We start from the raw sequence: 20,739 nt of genomic DNA, 5'->3' as shown, positions 1-20,739 counted from the left end.
CTGCAGCCATACAACTGTTGACCCCCATGCCCCTTGTTTATGTCATACAAATAATAATCCCATGTTAAACAACACAGCAAGGTCTATACTCCAGTGTTGAGCCACATGTGCCAGGAAAAAGGAACAATAGCGCCAGAGAAAAACTGTAAACACAACAGTTAGTAGTGTGTGAGTCATTGCATAGAGCCTCACTCTCCAACACATGTACATCACTGGATGATAAATGGGGGGAACATAATATGCTACAGCATTGTAAAGGGATCTGGCAGGCTGGATTTTACAATCTGTACACAAAAGCTTGCCACCACTTGATGAAGGAGTGCTGTGTATAGCCACAATAATGAAAGCCCCTGTTGTGTCTGTGATGTAGACCAAACACAGCCTGGCTGGTGGGTGTTTTTGGGTGTGGAGTTTCACCCTTGTTTTGTTTCTACAGGGTTATCATCCCTGCATTTTTTTAAGGAACTGGAAATGAACTGGATGGTACAACAATGCGGATATCAACTTTTGTTTTGTATTGGGGGTAGATGACTCCCATACTCCTCTCAGATGACCTTGTTGTATAAATATGAGGCTCCACTTGTGGTGGTTTCGAAAATTTTCTTCTTTAGTTTTTTTTCTGTTGAATTGCCTGGAGTGGTTTACCCAGCCACAGATTAATATTTGTGGCATCAACCACAAGGACTTGTTCAAACCGTGGAGAACGCTGCTGAAGTGTTGGAGCTCTAAGAAATTTACAAAAGTGTACAAGGTGTATCATGCTGATCAACTAGCGACAACAACAGTTTTTGGTGTGGATTACAAATTTTCAAGATGTGGAGTGCGAGCCCAATGTTTGTAGTTGATTTCTAAAGACTAATTTCCTTCCGCTAGTATGACTCTATTGAGACAATTTCAACTCCTTTGCTAGTGTCATTCTGTGATTGCAACTTGGATAAATCCCAAAAATCACCCGATGAAATATTTACTCGTTGGTGTATTGTGCGGATAATTGGAATTGAAACACACTGGAGCATGTGTGCATTCTAAACTGGCACGTTCTCGTCCGTGTTTATGCTTGAAGGAGGCATCTTTGTCACCACACGGCTTTAGTGATCCATGGATGGCTAACTCCATGTCAAGGACCTTCTTAGGTGTAAATACACCGCCAATTCACTGCGGTACATTACAGGTAGTCTGTGTTGTGGTGTGGCATTGAGTGCAAAGTGCATGCCAAGTGTACCTTGATCAGTCAGTTGGATCATGGATTTGAGTATCACAACCACACACATGTGAATGTTCAGGAGTTGGATAAGTTAATACCCGACCACAGCCAGATCATCAATCGAGTTGACCTACATCTTGTGTCTCTCTGTGAATGTGAGACTTCATCATCATCATCACATTAAAAATTGACTATCATCGAACTGCAAAAAAGCACGCCACATGATGTGAGACTTGTGAAGTGACTTCTACAAGTACAAGCACATTGGATTGTTACACATCTTTCTGGTGGCCCGGTATTAACCTCACATGTTTACAACATCATGTACCCACTGTGGACTGTGTGCAAAGAGCAGTAACCTCGCACCATCCAAAACGAACTCTGAATGGTGTGTTGTAAAGCATCCTACACTTGAATTCTGTGAAAACAGCATTGCGGTTTGACAAGAAAAAAACTCTACTGTCAGTTTATTTACCAACAAACAACATCTACTGGTACCAAGACATACCTGAATGACCGGATCGCTTCAAGGAAATCAAATGTTGATTTATTTTTGTGAAGGTGACTTGATTTTGAGATCTGAACTCTACCACTAGCCGTGATATCAGGAGATTCTTTGAATCTCTGAGCCTTTGTGTGATTTAAATCAATATAGACACTGTGTGTACAGTTCAGTGCTGTTCTGGCTTGGACAGTTTTTCCAGAGTATTTATGAAGAGTCAGTGCTGGAGCACTACATTATTTTATACCTGTGATTTGAAGAAGAGTGGAAAGCTTTAAAACAGAAGTGAGACTGACAGCTTTAAGAAGGAACCCGTTACGCCCTAATTGGGAGTAAAACCACGTCAAGTGGAACAACAGACCAGCTGTGTTACGTGTGCACAGCGAGTAATAAATGACAACGCTCTGTACATCAGATTACTTCAGATGGTTTACTGATTAAAACGATATAACCAAAGCAGGGAAGGGAGTCCAGTTTATAAGATAAATTGCCGAAATGATGAAATGCACATTCCTACTCGTACAGTTTTAGGCTAGTTGAAACTTTATCGCCACACAGTAAAATTATTGGAGTTTGGATTGTGGTTTGGGAAACAAAGTTTGGTTGTAGCTTCAGCGGAAAGAACCAAAATGGATTATTCATATAATGGTAAGTGAAAATTAGTATTTTTTGTGTGAGATATTCTGTGTTTTTCATTTCTAGATTGATATCATATGTTGGTGAATGTGTGTTCTGGCCACATAATTAACAATGTAAGCTCACTGTTCATGTGTTACTGAGGATGAGTACAATAACCCGTATTTCACTTGAACAATAAGGTCTAAAGTGCTAAAGTCAAAAGACGCATTATTGTCTAGTAAGCTTGTTTTTAAAATATTTATTTTGCTAGAGATAAATGCAAAATGGATCAATTCACATGATTGAAATATCAAGTAATAAACCATGGGGGGAAACTGACTTGGATATTTAGCCTACAATTCAGAATTTAAAACAGGATGTGAACCCGCTTAAGTCTCCATGAACGAACCTAATAGTTCCAGAGGTAATGTAGGGAGTACCACTATACGGCTAGATAGCCATTGGTAGAACACGTCAATCAAGAAGTCACAGGTTCAAATTCCATTCAGGTAAATTTGTGTTGTTCACCCCAAAAAGATTCTGGGTTTTTATTGTTTTAAAACCAACCCATAAAGGATGAAAATAATCGCACTGATCAGTGGAGGATTTCAAACTTGATTCAAGACGTTTTTAGAAAGGAAATCTCCGGAGGTCAATCTTTTCTCAATCCTTCAAAAAATCCTTTTCAACCCTAGGGCTTTACTGGCCTTGTTTTGGACAACGGCGATTGAACGTGGCTGATCAATACTGTTTGTGTGTAATTGTGCTATTGGTTCCGATCAATAGTCTTTCTAACCAGATGCCCACAATGTGTTTGGTTTTTTTTAGTTTGGGGCCATGGACCTTAATTATTGTGTTTACTTGTTGGGTGAAAAGAACTATACAAGTGCTGATGACCTTGCAAAACAATGTGAGTGATGTACTTGTCCACACCCGTCCAGTCTTGATACTTTCACAAAGGCAACAGAGGCAATTGCTGCCATACCCCTGTTATTGCTTCGGTGCCCGTTATTGTTAAAATGTGCCAGTAGAAATTTAAATTACCCGCAAAGATATGATATTTTGCCAATGGAGATAATATAGATACTTTCTGATGAGTTGTAAACTGTATTGCTCAAAATCTGTCATGGGCAAAGTGTAATGTTTTAGAAATGTCATTTGAAGGTTCATGCAATGCTGGCCTGTATTGAAAGGGCAATGGCACCAAGGCATTTAGGGCACCCTACAGTATGAGGAAATTGTAAATTTCTACATGGAGCTTTTCAAGGGCACCAAGGCAATGACCAGAGGGGCATGGAGACGATCGCCTCCGTTGCCTCTGTGAAATATCCGGCCTGCTTGAACATTTTTATCACCTTTGATGCGCGCCAAATCAGGTCATCACACAAAATAATTAACTTATGATTTAGGCTACCAGCGGTGTGCATCTTTAATCTAGAAATGTAAATTACCCTCTGATATCATATAAAATGAGACACCTGTTCTCATAACCTATCAGCCCTAAGACACTCTATCCATTTATGGTCATCACTCGTGCCATCCCTACTCCCCTCCAACAACAGCCCACAGTCGTTTGAAAATTGCGATTGCAAATTGCCCGCGAGGAATTAAACCTTAAAAATGTAACAAGTTCTGTGCTGTTGAAAACCCTCTTCTGAGTCATCATCATCGAGGGAAGCTGGATGCGTAATTACTCCTTCTTGACTCGTCTTGGTTTCCGAGGCTGTTATCACTTGTGAATCTAGAATGTTACAAACGACAGATTGAAACCAATACCCTCGTGTGTCTGATGGTCGTTTGCTTCTTGATTTGTATTGTTCCTGTACGCATCATCATCAAGGCTTGGTCTAATTACCGGAAAATCATGAATAACAAATTAGGTGTTGGGGGATCTCTTTTATTCGTGGTATATCCTGGACAGATTGGAAAGTCATTAGTGGAATCTGTGCTATAACTGTCAAATGAATAATTGTGAGTCATTGAACTGTAATTGCTACTTTGAATATTTGAAAGATATTGTAAATGTTAAGGATCAGGTTTTGTAATGATGTTTTGTAAAATGTGTAAAGAAGTCTTTATGTCTGTCCATCAGTTAAAACATTTTTCCACTAAAAAAAAGTCTCATAATTTAAAAATGTAGTCCGTATACCTTGCAGGAAAAAAATACTGAGAACTTTGAGGCGTCCATCAGGTGTGAGAAAGCGCTATAAGAACTTAGTACTATCATGGTACTATTAACGTGATTTGTGAATTTGTTGGTTTTTCCGCATGTTTGCGGAAAAGCCATTAGAACTTAGTACTGTTATTGTGAATTTGTTTACATTGCATAAAAAAGTTCAGCCTTTAAAACTTAAATCTGCTTTAAAATTCTTTCAAAATATGTATACAAAAACGCTGATATTTTCTGTAACCAAAAAATATCCGATCATGACGTTATCTACATGTTATTGACCTTTTCAATAATTAACCATGTGTCGAGTTCAGTATCTCTTTGTTCTTTACATGTGTTCTTTGGTTAGTTTAGCTATGATTCACAAGACGCGTAGTTGAGGTCAGAGGCAAAGTCCATCTTTGTGATTAACTGGTCACCGTGAATCATTATTTACACTACACTGCATTTATCATATTGCAACATTGTAAAGTGGCACCGATAAGGAGGCAGTGTGGTGTTGTGTAGATTTATTTAGCGCAAAGAAAATTACAGACCAGGATCATGTGTGTATATCCAATATTTCAGGGAAAAATACTTGTGGGTTTAAAAAGAATACTGTTTACCAAGAATAATGAAATGCATGTACTTCCCGTTTGTGAAACTTCCTGTTAATAAATTTTTTTGTTGGATTTTGTGTATAAAAAAAAAATAATAACCAGACTTAGTTCACAAATGTTTGTGAAAGAAGAATTTTTAAAAATATTTTAAGTAAAGATGATGAAACTAAAAATAATTGTTTGCATAAAAACTCTCTTGGTAACGAGCGACGGGGACCTGTTAATAGTATAAAACATTGTGGGAAATAGCTCCCTCCGACCTTTTGAAGTAACATAGTTTTTGAGAAAGAGGTAATTTTACACTCAAATAAAAAAGACTTAGGCATCTGAAAGCACACACATTTGTACAACAACATTTGATGGTTTGTCTTTCATTATTATGAATCTTTCAAATTCGATGACAAATTGAGTCCAAATTTTCACAGGTTTATTTGATGCATATTTTGGGATACATTAAGTGAGAATACCGGTCTTTGACAGTTACCAAAGGTTTCCAGTGCCTTTAAGTGACATAATACATAAGAAACTCTTGTTGGGCCGCGCTGTTGGGCCCCAAGTTCAGCATCTTTCATCCAATGCAGTCATAGGGGCCACCTGTGCTGTGACAAAGCAAACCAATGTGGCACCAGACTTCACAGCATGAGGCCATGGAGTAGCCATTGTGTCTAGTATTGTGTTGGGCACAATAGCAAATCCACCAAATGGTATCCGATTTGGGAGAATTTGTTTTTATAGGGTCCTTTTGCTGTAGGGGCTCCTAAAATGAAGGAAACTTGTGATATTTTTATTTTTAGCTGAACTGTCACTGTAAAGTTTACAAAATGTATATAGTGACATTGGATGTGAACTACTACTTTGCACAGTAGATTGATTTGGTCTAAACCTGTTGATAATTGCATTATACTTACTCAACTATTGATTGATTATATTGGCCAAATTTGTTTCAAGGGTCATTTTACAGTGACTCGTTTGCATAACTCTGCAGTATCAGCATTTGCTCCAGGATTGAATTTTTTTATTTTAAGTTTGGTCCTTGGTCTAAGCACGCTGAACTAAAATGATTTCCTCAAAATGTAGTTTAAAGACAGTGGACATTATTGGTAATTACTCAAAATAATTATTGGCATAAAACCTTTCTTGGTGACGAGTAATGGGGAGAGGTTGATGGTATAAAACATCGTGAGAAATGGCTCCCTCTGAAGTGCCATAGTTTTTGAGAAAGAAGTAATTTTCCACGAATTTGATTTCAAGACCTCAGGTTTAGAACTTGAGGTCTCGAAATCAACCGTCTAAACGCACACAATTTCGTGTCACAGGGGTGGTTTTTTCTTTCATTATTATCTCTCAAGTTTGACGACCGATTGAGCTCAAATTTTCACAGGTTTATTATTTTATGCATCTGTTGAGATACACCAACTGTGAAGGCTAGTCTTTGACAATTACCAATAGTGTCCACTGTCTTTAAGGGTTTGTTCTCCATGACTCTGCATGGTATTGTTTCAACCAAAGAGAAAGTGTTGCAACCAACAGGAAAATGGAACTGCTTGTTTATTGTGTGGTATTGATAGATAGCATTGTTCACAAACTTTTTTATGGTTTGAAGTTTCAATTTTTCAAAACAAAACCTTTCCAAAATGTTTCTGTAAGTTTCTTTGTGCTGTATCCAATCCTAAGAAATAGATATGGAGGATGTTTTAACAAAAAACAACACATACAGCAAACATGCACAGCAATTGGTTTCACTTCATTCTCCACAACTGTTGAATGAGTTTTTTCTTTTTTTTTCTTGTAAGTTCTGGGGGGAGTTTCACAAAGAGTTAGGACTAGTCTTATCTCAAGTTAGGACCAGTTACTTGTCCTAACTTAGGACTATCCATGCAATTTGTATATCTCCTAGGACTAGTTCTAAGTTAGGACTAGTCCTGACTCTCTGTGAAATCGACCCCAGGTGTGGATTTCACAAAGGTAGTCCTAACTTAGGACTAGTCCTAGGCAATGCTAAGAGATAGGACTGGTCCTAAGTTAGGACCAGTAACTCATCCTAACTTAGGACTGGTCCTATCTCTTAGCATTGCCTAGGACTTGTCTTAAGTTAGGACTACCTTTGTGAAATCCACCCCAGGCCTGATAGTGACACTACACGCGGGCAATAAGGCTTGAAATGCTCCAGTAGAAATTTGCAATTTACTCATAGGGTTCCCTTTACCAAGGAGAAAATGCATGGTGCCTTTGCCTTATTCAATAATGAAGGATACAGGCCTGAAGTTTTATAGTGTTTGTACATTCATTTATTTGTTGTACATAATTGTATCATTTGTTTGGTTGTCATGTACAATTTATGTCTGAGCATAAGGTGCAGTCTGACCCTTTTGTGTAAAATAATTTTTTCTCTATTTACGAGAGAAATTATTTTGAATATCAAAAGGGGGGATACCAAGGTCGTTATGCACACTATGTACAGGTGCGCTTCACTAACAAAGCATAACATCGGTAACAAACCCACACTGGGGCATCCATGAAGCACTAAAACTGCTGTGACCAGACACCGCAGGCGTTTTGATTGTTCATTAAAAACTTGCACAGATATCCTTGGTTGGGAATAATGTGTGCATACATTTGAAAAGGTCACCAAAGGAATTCTGATACATACATGTACATCTAAAACTGAATTCGTCAGTACACAACACAGGCATACAGTACCCATATCCTGAGGCACTACACAACAAACCAGCATTGTTGTGTACTTCTACATATTTAAATTCAGGGATGATAAATTACACCACGTTTGCAACGCTCAATCCAGAAGGGTGGATTGAGATTTTTATCACATCGGCAAAGATCAAGATCTTGTGTTGAGTTTACAACCAGCGCTTGATCCAGCTCTGATCCAACTATTGATCACAGCCGCCACACAAAAAACACCACAAAAAAAGACTGCCGTTCATAGCAACTCTGTAGTGTAAGGGGGTTCCAAATGATGGAAACTTCATCATTTCAATACACCTCCTAATTTGAATCGTAGTTTCAGACCTTTTTTTGGGGGGGGGGGGGCAATGACAGAGTCAGTCACATACAAAAACATGTTTTCAAAAAGATGAAATTACCCAAAAGGGCCTGCTTCCTCTGCGGTTGAATCATAGCTCAATGGTTGAATTAAGTTGTGAGATTAACATCGATTTAAAGAATTGTGGCTTTTATTGTAAGTAGTCATGAACACACGTCAGTCGGGCGGCACCCACATTTCAATGTATGTCTGGCTTTTAATAAAGCACAAAATAAATCAATGTTTTACAGACAGGAAGGGTCATTCTGGTCGACCTCAATTTGAAGTGCAGAAATTGAATTCTTAAATTCATTTCCAAATTTGTGGAACAACATAATAAACCGGCGTCTGAATACCGCTGAAAGACAAAGTTCAGTTTCATTAAAAAATAGTTGAACTTTGAAGTATTGAAGTATAACTACTTAGTTTACTCACCCATAAAGAATTAGATCAGTCTTCTCTCATGCTCGTTAAATAAGGGGACAGGTTTTCTTCTATTTTGATTCCGATCTTGTAAAAACATTTCAGGTCTTGTAAAGATGTTGAGCTAAGCCCTGAAATGCCTCAAAGCGGGGGTTTTGTTGTGATAATCTTATTTTTATTGTATCATAAAATCCATAACAAGTTGCAACGAGACCTAATTACAACACTGATGCACCTGAGTTGACATTTTAATCAAAATAAGCCATTGAGCCAGGGTACTGTGTACAGTTGCTCAAATGTAATTTGCCTGTCCCAGTTTGTTATTACAAAACCTAAATAACTTCTAAATCAGATTGTGAGGTTTGAGTGCTTTTAGTTTTTATTTAAACTAAAGTAGATTTTAACTGAGAGCAATGCTGCTGGGGTTATCCAATGTGACAAGAGAAAGTACCGAAAGGTAAATTTCCTTAAAGGCACTGTTGGTAAACTCAAAATAATTGTTAGCATAAAAACTTAAGTAACGATCAATGGAGAGCTGTTGTTAGTATAACACATTGTGAGATGCGGCTCCCTCTAAAGTAACGTAATTTTTGAGAAAGAATTGATTTCTCACCCTAATATTTGAATCTGAGAAAGGCTGCAGGCCTGAAGCCTTTCTCAGGCATCTGAGTGAAAGCACATAAATTTGTGAAACAGGAAGGCTTTTTCTTTCATTATTCTCTTGTAACTTCGATGACCAACAATTGAGTCCAAATTTTTACAGATTTGATATTAATTCATATGTTGGGATAAACCAAGTGAGAATACTGGTCTTTGTGACAATTATTAAAGGTGTCCAGTGCCTTTAAAGTGGTGAATACTAAAATAATTAATGACAATAACAACTTACTTGGCGCGAAGCACTGCAGCTGTTGAGTATTGACAGTATAATCTCATTTAGGAAAGGAATCCCTTTGAATTATTATGGTCATGTGAATAATTTTTCACACAAAAACATCTGAGTCTGAGACACACTTTTTAGCATGAATCGCCTCTCAGATTTCTGAGGGTTGGTGCCAATTTGTGGATGCCAGGCCAGAGAAGCGGTCGCCTCGCTAAACATTGGTGGATTTTTTTTAAAGGTTTTTGTGAAAATGCCATGGTAGTATTGTTGCTGTTTTCTCAGTAAGTATACACTGTATTCAGTTAAAAAGTTTAACTTGAATATGGTGTTGAACAGAGCCAATTGACTCGAAAGGGACTCAAACAAACAACCTCCGGATTTACGTGTGCTGGCCTCTCCAAACTGAGCTATCCAGCCATATGTTGGTGTCTTTACTCTATGGTTGGTGGTGTCCCTATTTTGTCAACATCTTTTTTGGGGGGAGGGGGGTGTAAGTTTTTCTTGTGACTTGTATTCTACCTGTCTTTATAATTGTGCCTATATATTAGTGTTATGTTGACCAAAAACAATCTATGATACTACCCTACTTTAACATTTTGAAAAAGAGTGTATTTTATAGGTTGAAAGGGACTTCCGGGGAAAATTTGCCCTAGGCTGGCAAATCCCTAGAGATTGTCTTGTTCCTGTGGGTAGAACTTAACGAGAATGATTTACCTGTTGATATAAACTACCTCTTGGGGAATAAAGACAATTTGTTCCTGCTGAGTCTGGGCTATGGAAGGTTACAGGTGATGCTATGTGTATCAAATTGATTGTGTGGATAACTCTTGCACTATTATTTTATCTCCGTTGAGCTCCCTCCTATCTTACAAAAAGAAAAAAGTTGCCGACTGGCAGCTGTTTGTAAATTGCCATTTCAAGTGTTTATTTAGGTTTTTATATAGCGCTTTTTCACGGGGTGTCTCAAAGCGCTTCCGACATTATTACCCCAGGTCACTGGGCCTTAAATCATTCCTTGAACCATCTCAGCTCCCTGGGGAGTATACAGCCTGTGCGACAATTATATGCGCTACTTGGCTAAACCAATCACAATAACCATCTCTGCCCTCACAGGTACCCATTTACCCCTGGGTGGAGAGAAGCAATTATAGTTATGTGTCTTGCTCAGGGACACAAGTGTCACGACCTGGATTCGAACCCACACTCTGCTGAACAGAAGCATCAGAGCTTGAGTTCGGTGCTCTTATCCACTCGGCCACGACACCCCATAAAGTGAGATATTGTGCTAACAGAATTGCAAGATCCATATGGGAAACTAACTGGTGCCTTTTTGTTAACCCCATTTAACCCTCCACAAACCCTCTAAAGCCAATGGTATTCACCCTCTAAGAAAAAAACCTGGTGCAGGACCTGAGGGAGCTATTTTTCCCCCCTCGGAAATAAGAAAGAAAAGCATTATTTATCTGGGGCGGAAATCCGCCCGATTTAGTAATGTCAGGACTTACTCTTGAGATTTTAAGCTGTGATTCAGGGGTCAGTCTCTTAAATAGTTTTTTTGCCATCCACTCTTAAAGGGATAGAGTATTACTTGTAAATAACAACAGTTTTTAAGAATGCTATCAAATTTTAGCTGATTTCTTTTAGTTGTATATCACCAATCAACTTGAGACGATGCCAAGCAGAAACACCCTTAGGATACCTTTTAGGCATGTGGCTATATAGTAACGGTCTTTCAAACAATCCTTGAACAATAGGCCTGGAATTTCATCTTTGATTTGAAAGGGCAAGGCCATTTTCATTTTGCAGGGGGCACTTCAATGGGAGACTTTGGAACGCTAGGTGGCAGCAGACTTACCGGGTAAATTACCATTGTTTACGTAGTTCTGAGTATGCGCACTTTACCAAGAACAATGGATTTTACCTGGTAAGTCTGTTGCCACCAAGCGTCCCAAAAGTCTCCTATTGGAAAATCTTAAAAGTCTATGGGAAACTTTTTAAGGGCCACCAAGGCCTGGACACCAGGACAACAGATGCCATGGCCTGTATGGCCTCCAATTTAATAGAGCTGCTTAGGCAACAAAATGCTGCTAAGCGCAACAAAATTGTGCTTACCAGAATAAGGTTGCAAGCCAAACCGCTATGTCAGGTGTACAATCTTGGACTGGTATCCTGCTCATTTCTGCTCAGCGGAGCAATCTTAAAGCATTATTTTCTGCTAGAGCAGCTTTATAGCATTGGGCCCAGGACAACCTCTGAAACTTTTGCACTACATCCAAGCACCAACTCGAATGGAAACCTCTGCTTTAAAAGCAGGTTGAAGCGTCTCAAACTCGCTGATTTCCCACCTGAATACAGTTGTTTCTCCAGGTGAACTGTTTGTATTTTTGTGTTCAATCTGTATTGCTTTGTCATGAGCAGCTGTGGAGTTTGATTATTTTGATATCATCTAGGGTCCTGTAGCAAAGAAAATTGTATTCTATGGTATGGTGATGTCAGTGACACAGAGTTTGCCCTCAACCTTTTTTCAGTGGATAGCCAGCAGGACCATGAATTAGCTTGCTGTTGCACTAGTACATTGGTTTTTCTTCTACCAGTCAGCATTTCACACTAAATAGCAAGCCTGTGTGCTTCCTTCTTGAATGGGCAAGGGCACCAAGGCATCTTCTCCTTGGTAAAGGGCACCCTATGAGCAAATTGTAAATATCTACAGGAGCATTCAATGGCAACAAGGCAATGACCACGTGCATAACAAATATTATATCAATACTATTACCAATACCAGCTTGGAAGTATTAAGCCTTTACTAAGTTAAGCCTTTGACCATGGTGTCAGAGGTCTCTGTGTCACTAAACACTATGCAATATTTATTGATAGGATTTTTTATTATCTGGGATATTTATCATATTATGTAGGCCCTACTTGTTACTACTATCAAACCGGAATATAATTAGCACCCAAGGGTCCAATGGAATGGAAAGGTGTCTGGTCCTCCGAGATTGCCCTTATTGAGTGAGATGGGCTCATAACACTCCATGGGTATTTCCTCCAGATGGCTGAAAAACTATGCTGTAAACAAACTTGCAAATAGGCCCACTGCCAAACAAGTGTGTATGGTGGAGCAGTGATACATTTTTTGATGTCTTTATTTTTCTTGCATTGAAATCTAGGGGAAAAGCCCTGAACCAATTCCAAAGGATCTGGTTGAGCAGTGATTTATTGTTTACTGTTTTGTTTTACTTGCGTTCAAATTCAGGGAAAAGGCCTAAGAACCAAATTCAAGCAACTGCAACTTATTTTAACATTATTTCCTCAAAGAGTTACACTTACAATGCATTTTAAGACTTCTTTTAAGATTTTAGTTACAAACTGAATAGGAAATATTTCAGTAATTCCAAAAAAATTATTATTTACTTGAAAAGCAAATGTGTTGCTTATCATACTTTAACAAAATGTATACCCATGGAAAGGCCTAGGTATTTGCCCTATATCACAGCATTGGTAATTGTCAAAGACCCATATCCCCACTTTGTGTGGCCCAACATACACGTATGAATGATGTCAACAAAATTCAAAGTCTAAAACTCAATCATGCAGAATATTGAATCCCTTTCAATGTTATACTTTATCAACAGCTGTCTTACCAAGTAAGTTTCCATGGCCATTAACATTTGGAATCATTACCAAAGGTATGCTCTCAGGCCTGTTACTTCATGGTGACTGCCTCTGTGCCCTCTGGTCGTTGCCTTCGTGCCCTTGAAATGCTCCAGTAGAAATTAACAATTTCCTCATAGGGCGCTCTTTACCAAAGAGAAAATGCCTTGGTGCCCTTGCCCTTTCAAAAACGAAGCATACAAGCCTGTGCTCTCCCTTTAACTTTAATAGCTGCTGATTTTGGGTTGCTTGATATTAGTTCAGAATCATGGTTGTAGCTAGGCCATTTTTAGTGGTGGGCAATAAATCAAATTTTTTCGAAGTCCACCAGAGGTGAGCGGATCAACAAAAGTGCGGCCAGGTTTCCAACTGTTGGCATTATGGGGCCATGCTATGAGTTGAACGGCATTTTGACTGTCTTCTTTCTCTGTGACATTTGGTACTAACTTATCATTAACTGTGTCTCAGATCAATGCACAGTGGACAATTTTTAAATCTGTGCTGGGCGGCACAATTTATTTCGCTTGGAGTGCTGGGCAAAAAACTGTGAGTCCTCGGCAGGCCCGCCCAGCACTGCCCATCTTTGCTACAACCATGGAGGAAGAGAATCCTTTTAAATGAAAAGAGAAAGAAAACTCATCCATGTGTGGTCAGGAAATTGGTACTTGTTTAGAGGACTTCCTGTAGTAGCTGGAGACAAACCACAAAGAGTGACCCCCTAAACAACTTAAAGGTAATTAAGCATGACCTCTTGGTGCCTAATGGAGTCACTATAATGTGATTTATGGGATGTCCTTAGTGACCCAAACTTGACCTCTTGTGATCTTGAATGACCTGAATTTGTAAACATTGGAGTGAGGTCCACAACCATGACCATTATTTCACAGGCATGATATTTTTCCTACTTTAGTCTGTTTTCAGGTTTGCCTTAGGAAAAATCTAGGGTCAGTCAGTCCCTGTACTTGTTATGTGTTCCTAATTTTTTTTCAAAGGACCTATTATCATGCCTAAAAAACATCTACACATAGTTGTCACCACTTTCATGAAGAGATAATTAATGAGTCACTGCTGTGAAATGTTTATGTTTCAGGTAAACTGTCTTTGAAGTTGAAATATTTTAGAAAAATTGTTTCACAGGCTGTTTGCCAAGTAAACTTTGACATTTTACAAGCCTTGACAGTGGAGACCTTAAATCATTCAAACATGTTGCTATTTTTATCAAAGTAAGTTTAATTATTGATTAGTTAAATTTTTAATACAATTGTCTCTTCAAGAACTGCTTGAACTTGAAGAGGCAGTGTGCAGCACTTCATGTACATGTACACACCAGTAGACCTCTTGCATTCGCCGATATCTTTGATGGAAATGTGCACGCGTAATGCGCTGCACACGACTCTCTGCCAATGATAGCTTCTTTCTTCATATCAATGTAAGGGGTTTGTGCAATGGACCGATCCGGCCTATCAATCAAACTGTGTGCGTTCACCCATTTGACCAATCACAGCAATGATTGTGGTCGGACAAACTCGGTCATGCGTGCGCGTATATTTGGCATGCGCGGCGGATGCGTGCAGAATGTCAATGGGAGTGTTCGTACACGTTTCTTGCTCACGTGTGTGGGCGGAGCTTAGTGGAAAGCCGGAACGGTCCATTAGCTTCATTCATGCCTCTCTACAGTAGTACATGTATGCCATTACACAAATTTGTGTGTGATGTACTTCCTTTATATGTATTGTGTGCACAAAAAGGTGAGGTTGACACTTATTTTCATACAAGAAAAGTTTTGTTTATGCCATGTTGATTACACTTCAGATTTCATTTGGGAGTCCCAGCTGTGACAGATTTTGAAGGTGTAGAAATTTGTTCACAACCTTGGAAAGATTTCATCTTATTACTGGTTTAGAAGCAGTGGACACATTTCCTAAGGCTCAGTGAACAGTAGCTAGTCTGTGTGGATATATATCCAGATGGTTGAAAACTTTACCAGTCATCAGTTCACTGAGTTGTGTAACCTTGTATGTCTTAATAAGAGTTAACTCAATTGAGGGTGGAAAAAGTGACTGTGTGTGTAATGATTTTTCACCTGTGCACAGAAGCATCAATGAGTAACAACACTTACAAAGGAAAGTTGTGTCAGGGAATTGTATGTGTATACGAGATGTACATTTAAGATGTGCCCCCTTGCATTTTCTAACATATGCGTACATGTAAGATAAATAAAGTGTGTGTAAAATTTGCCCTCACTTTTTCTACATTCACGGAGGCAATTAAAGTGATTGCCTCCATGCCCCCTGGTCATTGCCTTGGTGCCCTTGAAATGCTCCAATAGAAATGTCCTCATAGGGTGCCCTTTTCCAAGAAGAAAATGCCTTGGTGAGAAAGAGGAAATTTCTCACTCAAATATTAGAGGACATCGAGCCTGAAGCAATTTTTAAGCATCTGAAAGTAAAGCACACAAATTTATGCAACAAGGGTGTTTTTTCTTTCAATATAGTATTCTCTTGCAACTTTAATGACCAATTTAGTATACAAAAATCATTGGGTTTTATTTCATGCTTATACAGTATGTTGGGATACACCAACTGAACATATTGGTCTTTGACAATTACCAAAAGTGTCCAGTACCTTTTTAACAGAAAACACATTTCTGAGATCCTTACTTCCACACCTGTACAGTGTTAGAGTCCAGGGCCTCACTCACAGTCCAAGTCTCTGGAGTACCGCAACATTGCACTTGATCATGGCCTTCAATTGACCTTACATGACCTCTGCGACCTTGGCAGTTGCTCAAGGAGGCGGAGTCGGCTGAGCTGAAATTGCTCGTGTAAATAAATAAAGATTTGTTGAGAAAATGTTTGGGAGCCTTTTACCATCCTGGTAAAAGACAGAATGTTGGAAACAAGTGTTGATGCAATGTTCTTGTGTGCAGAGGCTTTGCATCTCAGGAACTTAAATGCAGATTGAGGCTATGCGTCTGACTCTGTTTTCTGAGGTACTTGTGCAGAATGAGACTATGCCCGTGAGGTACTTGTGTAGAATGAGGCTTGGAATCTGAGGTACTGAACATGTACTTGGTGCAGATTGAGGCTATGCTTCTAAGGTTAGTGCAGATCCAGGCTTTGCATCTAAGGTACTTTTACAGATTGAGGTTTTGAATATAATGTAGTACTTGTAATATTTTTAATGTAGATTGAGGCTATGTGTCTGAGGTTCTTGTGCAGAATGAGGCTATGCAGCTGAGGGAGTACAGATTGAGGTTTTGAGTCTAAGGTACTTGTGCTGAATGAGGCTTGGCATCTGAGGTATGTGTACTTGGTGCAGATTGAGCCTACATTGCTTCTGAAGTTCTTGTGCAGATTGAGGCTTTGCATAATTATAAAGTAGGCCTATGTGCAGACTGAGGCGTTGCATCTGAGGTAGTTGGCATTCAAGTTAAAGTGTGAGCTGTCAAGTGATACATTGTAACACTTCACAGGGAAGGGTTGCCCTTTACCACGAAGAAAATGCCTTGGTGCCCTTGCCCTTTAAAAAAAAACATACAGGCCTAGCTGCCAAGTAGGAAAATGTATCTGAAAAAGCAAGAGTATTCTGACAAGATTTATGAAAAGCACTTTTACTCTAAAGAAACATCTTTTGGGCAGTGTAACTTAGTAATATGTACACATCGCGGGCACTTGAATCAGGAAGCTATGCACATTTCCAAGTACCATGTACAAGTACATGCTGGAATGTAAATTCCTATAAGATCAGCAAACTGTATTACCCAAAGTGCATTTCTACATGCAGCCGTCAATGTTTTAAAATACATCTGAATACATCAAGCCAAAATTCCTACCCGGTCATCTGTCTACGGGGATGTCTAGCATTCCTAATTTGACGCTGGTGAAAGACATGGTCATGTACTTTGCCGGGGAACTACTAGGGCAGTGTGACTTTGGGAAATTAATAATTTAGCGGAGTAGTCTTTGTATAATCTTTGAGAGTACTTCTTGCTTCATGGGACTGACGTTGCATGATTGTGCCAAGCTTTTCGTGATCAATGGATAATAGATAGAGAGCAGCTGGGGAAAGCGTACAGCGCTGGGATGGTATCATAAAACAACTTTGAAAACCTGGTAGGCTTCTTTTGTTTTCAAAATTGTAAAGCCCATTTACCCCAAAGTTTGAGTGATTTCCCCACAACAATCCCCTTACTCTGTATCTGTTTGATGTGTGCTGCTTCTACATGCCCATAATGGGAGCCTGTCATAGTCTCTACGTTTTTGTTTGTTCATGTTTTGGAATAAACTTCACAAAGTTTTTCTCATCATTTCCAAAATGGTTGCTATACATTTTTTCAGTGCAGCACCCAAATTGTGTAATGATCTTCCAATTGACAGTGAAACTTTGCCAAGTATGGACAAAGAGATAAATCTGACACATCTTCAAAGACCAGTATCCACACTTGATGTGACCAACAACAAAAATGTGAAAGTTGAAGCTCAATCAGTTATTGGAGTCATGAGAAAAATGTGGAAAACCCTTTAATATTTTCACTGCTTAAGAACATCCAGTTTTGGTCTTGCACGATAAAAACAAAATCGTTTTACTTATTCCTCGTGACCTTTAGCATTTCAGGCAAACTAATTTCAGTGGAAGTTCTCCACCAAGAAGAAAAATATTTGCCCATCTAAAAAAAACATTGTACCATCTGTGTAGCAAAATGTGCAGGCCTTCCTATAAACTGTTCTTAAATCATGGATCTTGAAGAAGTTGATGGATGACTCTCCATAATTACTCCATTTCCACATACATCTAGGGAATTCCATTTCTTCTTCCTTTATGGTAAACCTTCAAGAAATGTTTCCAACAGATGTTTCCCAGGTAGGGGTCCCTGTTAGGGAAGATCTCAATACTGTCAAAGATAATTGTGTTGAGATTGAGAAGGGGGAGGTACAATGTTAGTGTTTTTGAGAGAATGCCATGGTAAGATATTGCTCAGAATATCATGGCTGTTGTGTTGTAACTTTTGTAATGTAAGTATCTTTAAAGGCAGTGAAAACTATTTGTAATTACTCAAAATAATTATTATCATAAAACCTTTCTTGATTACAAGTAATGGGGAGAGGTTGATATTATAAAACATTGTGAGAGACAGCTCCCTCTGAAGTGACATAGTTTTGGAGAAAGAAGTAATTTTCCACGAATTTGATTTCAAGATCTCAGATTTAGAATTTGAGGTCTCGAAATCAAGCATCTGAAAGCACACAACTTCGTGTGACCATGGTGCGTCAAGGGTGTTTTTTTCTTTGTTCATTAATATCTTTCCAGCTCTCCATTGCTCGTTACCAAGTAAGTTTGATGCTTACAATTATTTTGAGTAATTACCAATAGTGTCCAGTGCCTTTAACCAAAGACCCAAGGTGAGGTGCATGTCCTGGTAACTACTTGTACACCTTCAGGCTGAGCTGATGTTGATCTTATACCTAGTTTATTTACCAGCCGGTTAATTGAAAGTGGATATCACTTCAGAGGCAATTGATATTTGTTGCGTTCTGTTAGGTCAAGCGACAAATTGAAATGGCAGTTTTACAATCAACACTGCTGGTTTTTCGATTTATCGGTCTGGTGGGGAATTAGACTACACTTATGCCCCCTCAAGAAGTGACTTCAGTGTTTGTTTACATGGACGTGTAGAGTGTAACTGATTTATTTTAAACTAGAAAAATTACTTTTACAAACACGAAAACACTACACTTTGTTGACAAAGTAGTAAAACGACTTTTCTTTGTTTTCCATCATTTGGACTATTTTCCCAGCATGTCCTGCCCCTTTGTCACCTCAACGCAATTCCATGGAACATTTACATGGTAGGATGTGTTTGCTGGTGTGCCTTGTAAGACTATTGGTTTAAGGGGCACCAAGGCAAATGCTGCATGAGTGATATGATATGTACAAAAATGTTGCATGTATATCAACGTCTAATGCCCCCACCATGGACACAGAATGTGTTTATCAGATCATAGGTAAACATGTCTAATGTGTTTAACAGCCAGTATATCTGGCACACTTGCACATTACTGGTAGTCTGCCCCTAGAGAACATACTCTCTGTACTGATTGATTGCGTTCGTTGTTGATCAATGATCAGCCATCGGCAGGAGGCTGCTATAGCACTTGTTAATTTGTCCCCCAGTTTACTGACTCCTGTGTACGTACATTTTGTGTCACTGAATGTTCGACCTTAGGATAAGATATCATAGTTAACATGGTGTCAGAACTTTCATGTACCGGTCTATGTGCAGGCCTATGTTTTTTGTGTTTTATTTTTAAAACACAGATGTACGTTAAGCACTGTATACTCAGTAGGCCTATGATACTTTTCAAGATCCTATAAAAAATGTCCATATATTACTTTGGGTGGGGTTCGAACCCACAACCTTTGCCGTTCGAATCCTATATTTTAGCAGCAGCTACCAGAAAGATTTGTATGTTTTTAAGGGGAGGACAAGCCGCAAGTAAAATTTTGCTGCGATGATCCCATATGGTTTTTTTCTTAAGGAGCCTGGCTGTGAATGTAAGATGAAGTGTCTACTACAATCTCTTTTCACACTACTCTAGTCCCTGTGGTTGCCCTCCGCCTCTCCCCCCTCCCCCTCCCCCCCCCCTGGAAATAATGGCCTGCCTTCACACTATGATCGCTTTACCCCAGGTCTGTCCTGGCAAATGCGCATACCCCGGGGAATAGCCCTGCTCTTGGAGTAGCCACCCCTGTGCCCAATTTCATAGACCTGCTTAAGCAAAAAATTTTGCTTAAGCAAACAAATCTTTGCTTTGTTAAATCAGATTACCGGCTAAGACTCCACTCAATTGTTATGCTAAGTAAACAACAGCTAAATATTAGTCACAAGCAGTGGACATGGCATACATTTTTGCCAGTAACATGTGTAAAATAAGCCAGCTATTTTCGTGCTTAAGCAAATTTTGTCCTTAAGCAGCTCTATGAAATTGGGCCCTGCTCTGGAGTAGGAGTAAGAGGTAAAACCCAGGGGTATTCTTGAAACGTGCAACTGGAACTCCTTGGAATAGGGACACAATGCAACAGCTAATTCTATTTTCTCAGTCTAATTTCTAACATTTTTTTTTTCTTTCACCTGACTTTTACAGGAGCCAATGACCAAGGAGGGGGTCTCCGGGTGAACCCAGCATACCTCGAACAGGGTGAAACGAATACAGGACAGCGACGTGCAACACACAGCATTGGCAAGTCAGCCCAGAATCTACGCAGACAGTACCTTAGTGAGAAAGATAGGAGACATACGCTTTCCTCGCAGGCACCTGCGACTTCATTTGGTCAGGTAAGCGAGTTAGAGCATGATTTTTCAGTCTTGCATTTTTATAATAATAATAAAAATGATATGTGTATTGTGTAATGCGCCTTATAAGCGCATATAAAGGAACAGTAAAAAGTACTGTCGTTGAAAAGTAAAGTACAAGTAAAACAGCAGATTACCAATATTCAGCTTCAAATAAATGAGTTTCTTTAAACAGAGGCATAAAAATGTGTACAGAACTAGCCTGGTGAATATTTCACAGGAAGACTATTCCAAAGAAATGGTACGGCGTAAGGATGTGATCTTTGACCATAAAAAAATGAAAGAAAGATTG

General features: G+C 39.1%; 1 protein-coding gene across 1 annotated transcript in view; it reads left to right on the top strand.

The window, feature by feature from the left end:
* Window positions 1–20,739, top strand: part of LOC139948609 (uncharacterized) — a 99,821-nt gene that overhangs the window by 44,241 nt on the left and 34,841 nt on the right. Inside the window, 1 exon segment of the mRNA XM_071946798.1 lies at window positions 20,239–20,429. Within this exon segment, the coding sequence (XP_071802899.1) occupies window positions 20,239–20,429 (191 nt within the window).

Source organism: Asterias amurensis, chromosome 16 (genome assembly GCF_032118995.1).
Source record: "Asterias amurensis chromosome 16, ASM3211899v1".
Taxonomy (NCBI): domain Eukaryota; kingdom Metazoa; phylum Echinodermata; class Asteroidea; order Forcipulatida; family Asteriidae; genus Asterias; species Asterias amurensis.
The sequence above is the reverse complement of the archived record's forward strand: the minus strand, read 5'-3'. Positions and strand labels throughout refer to the sequence as shown.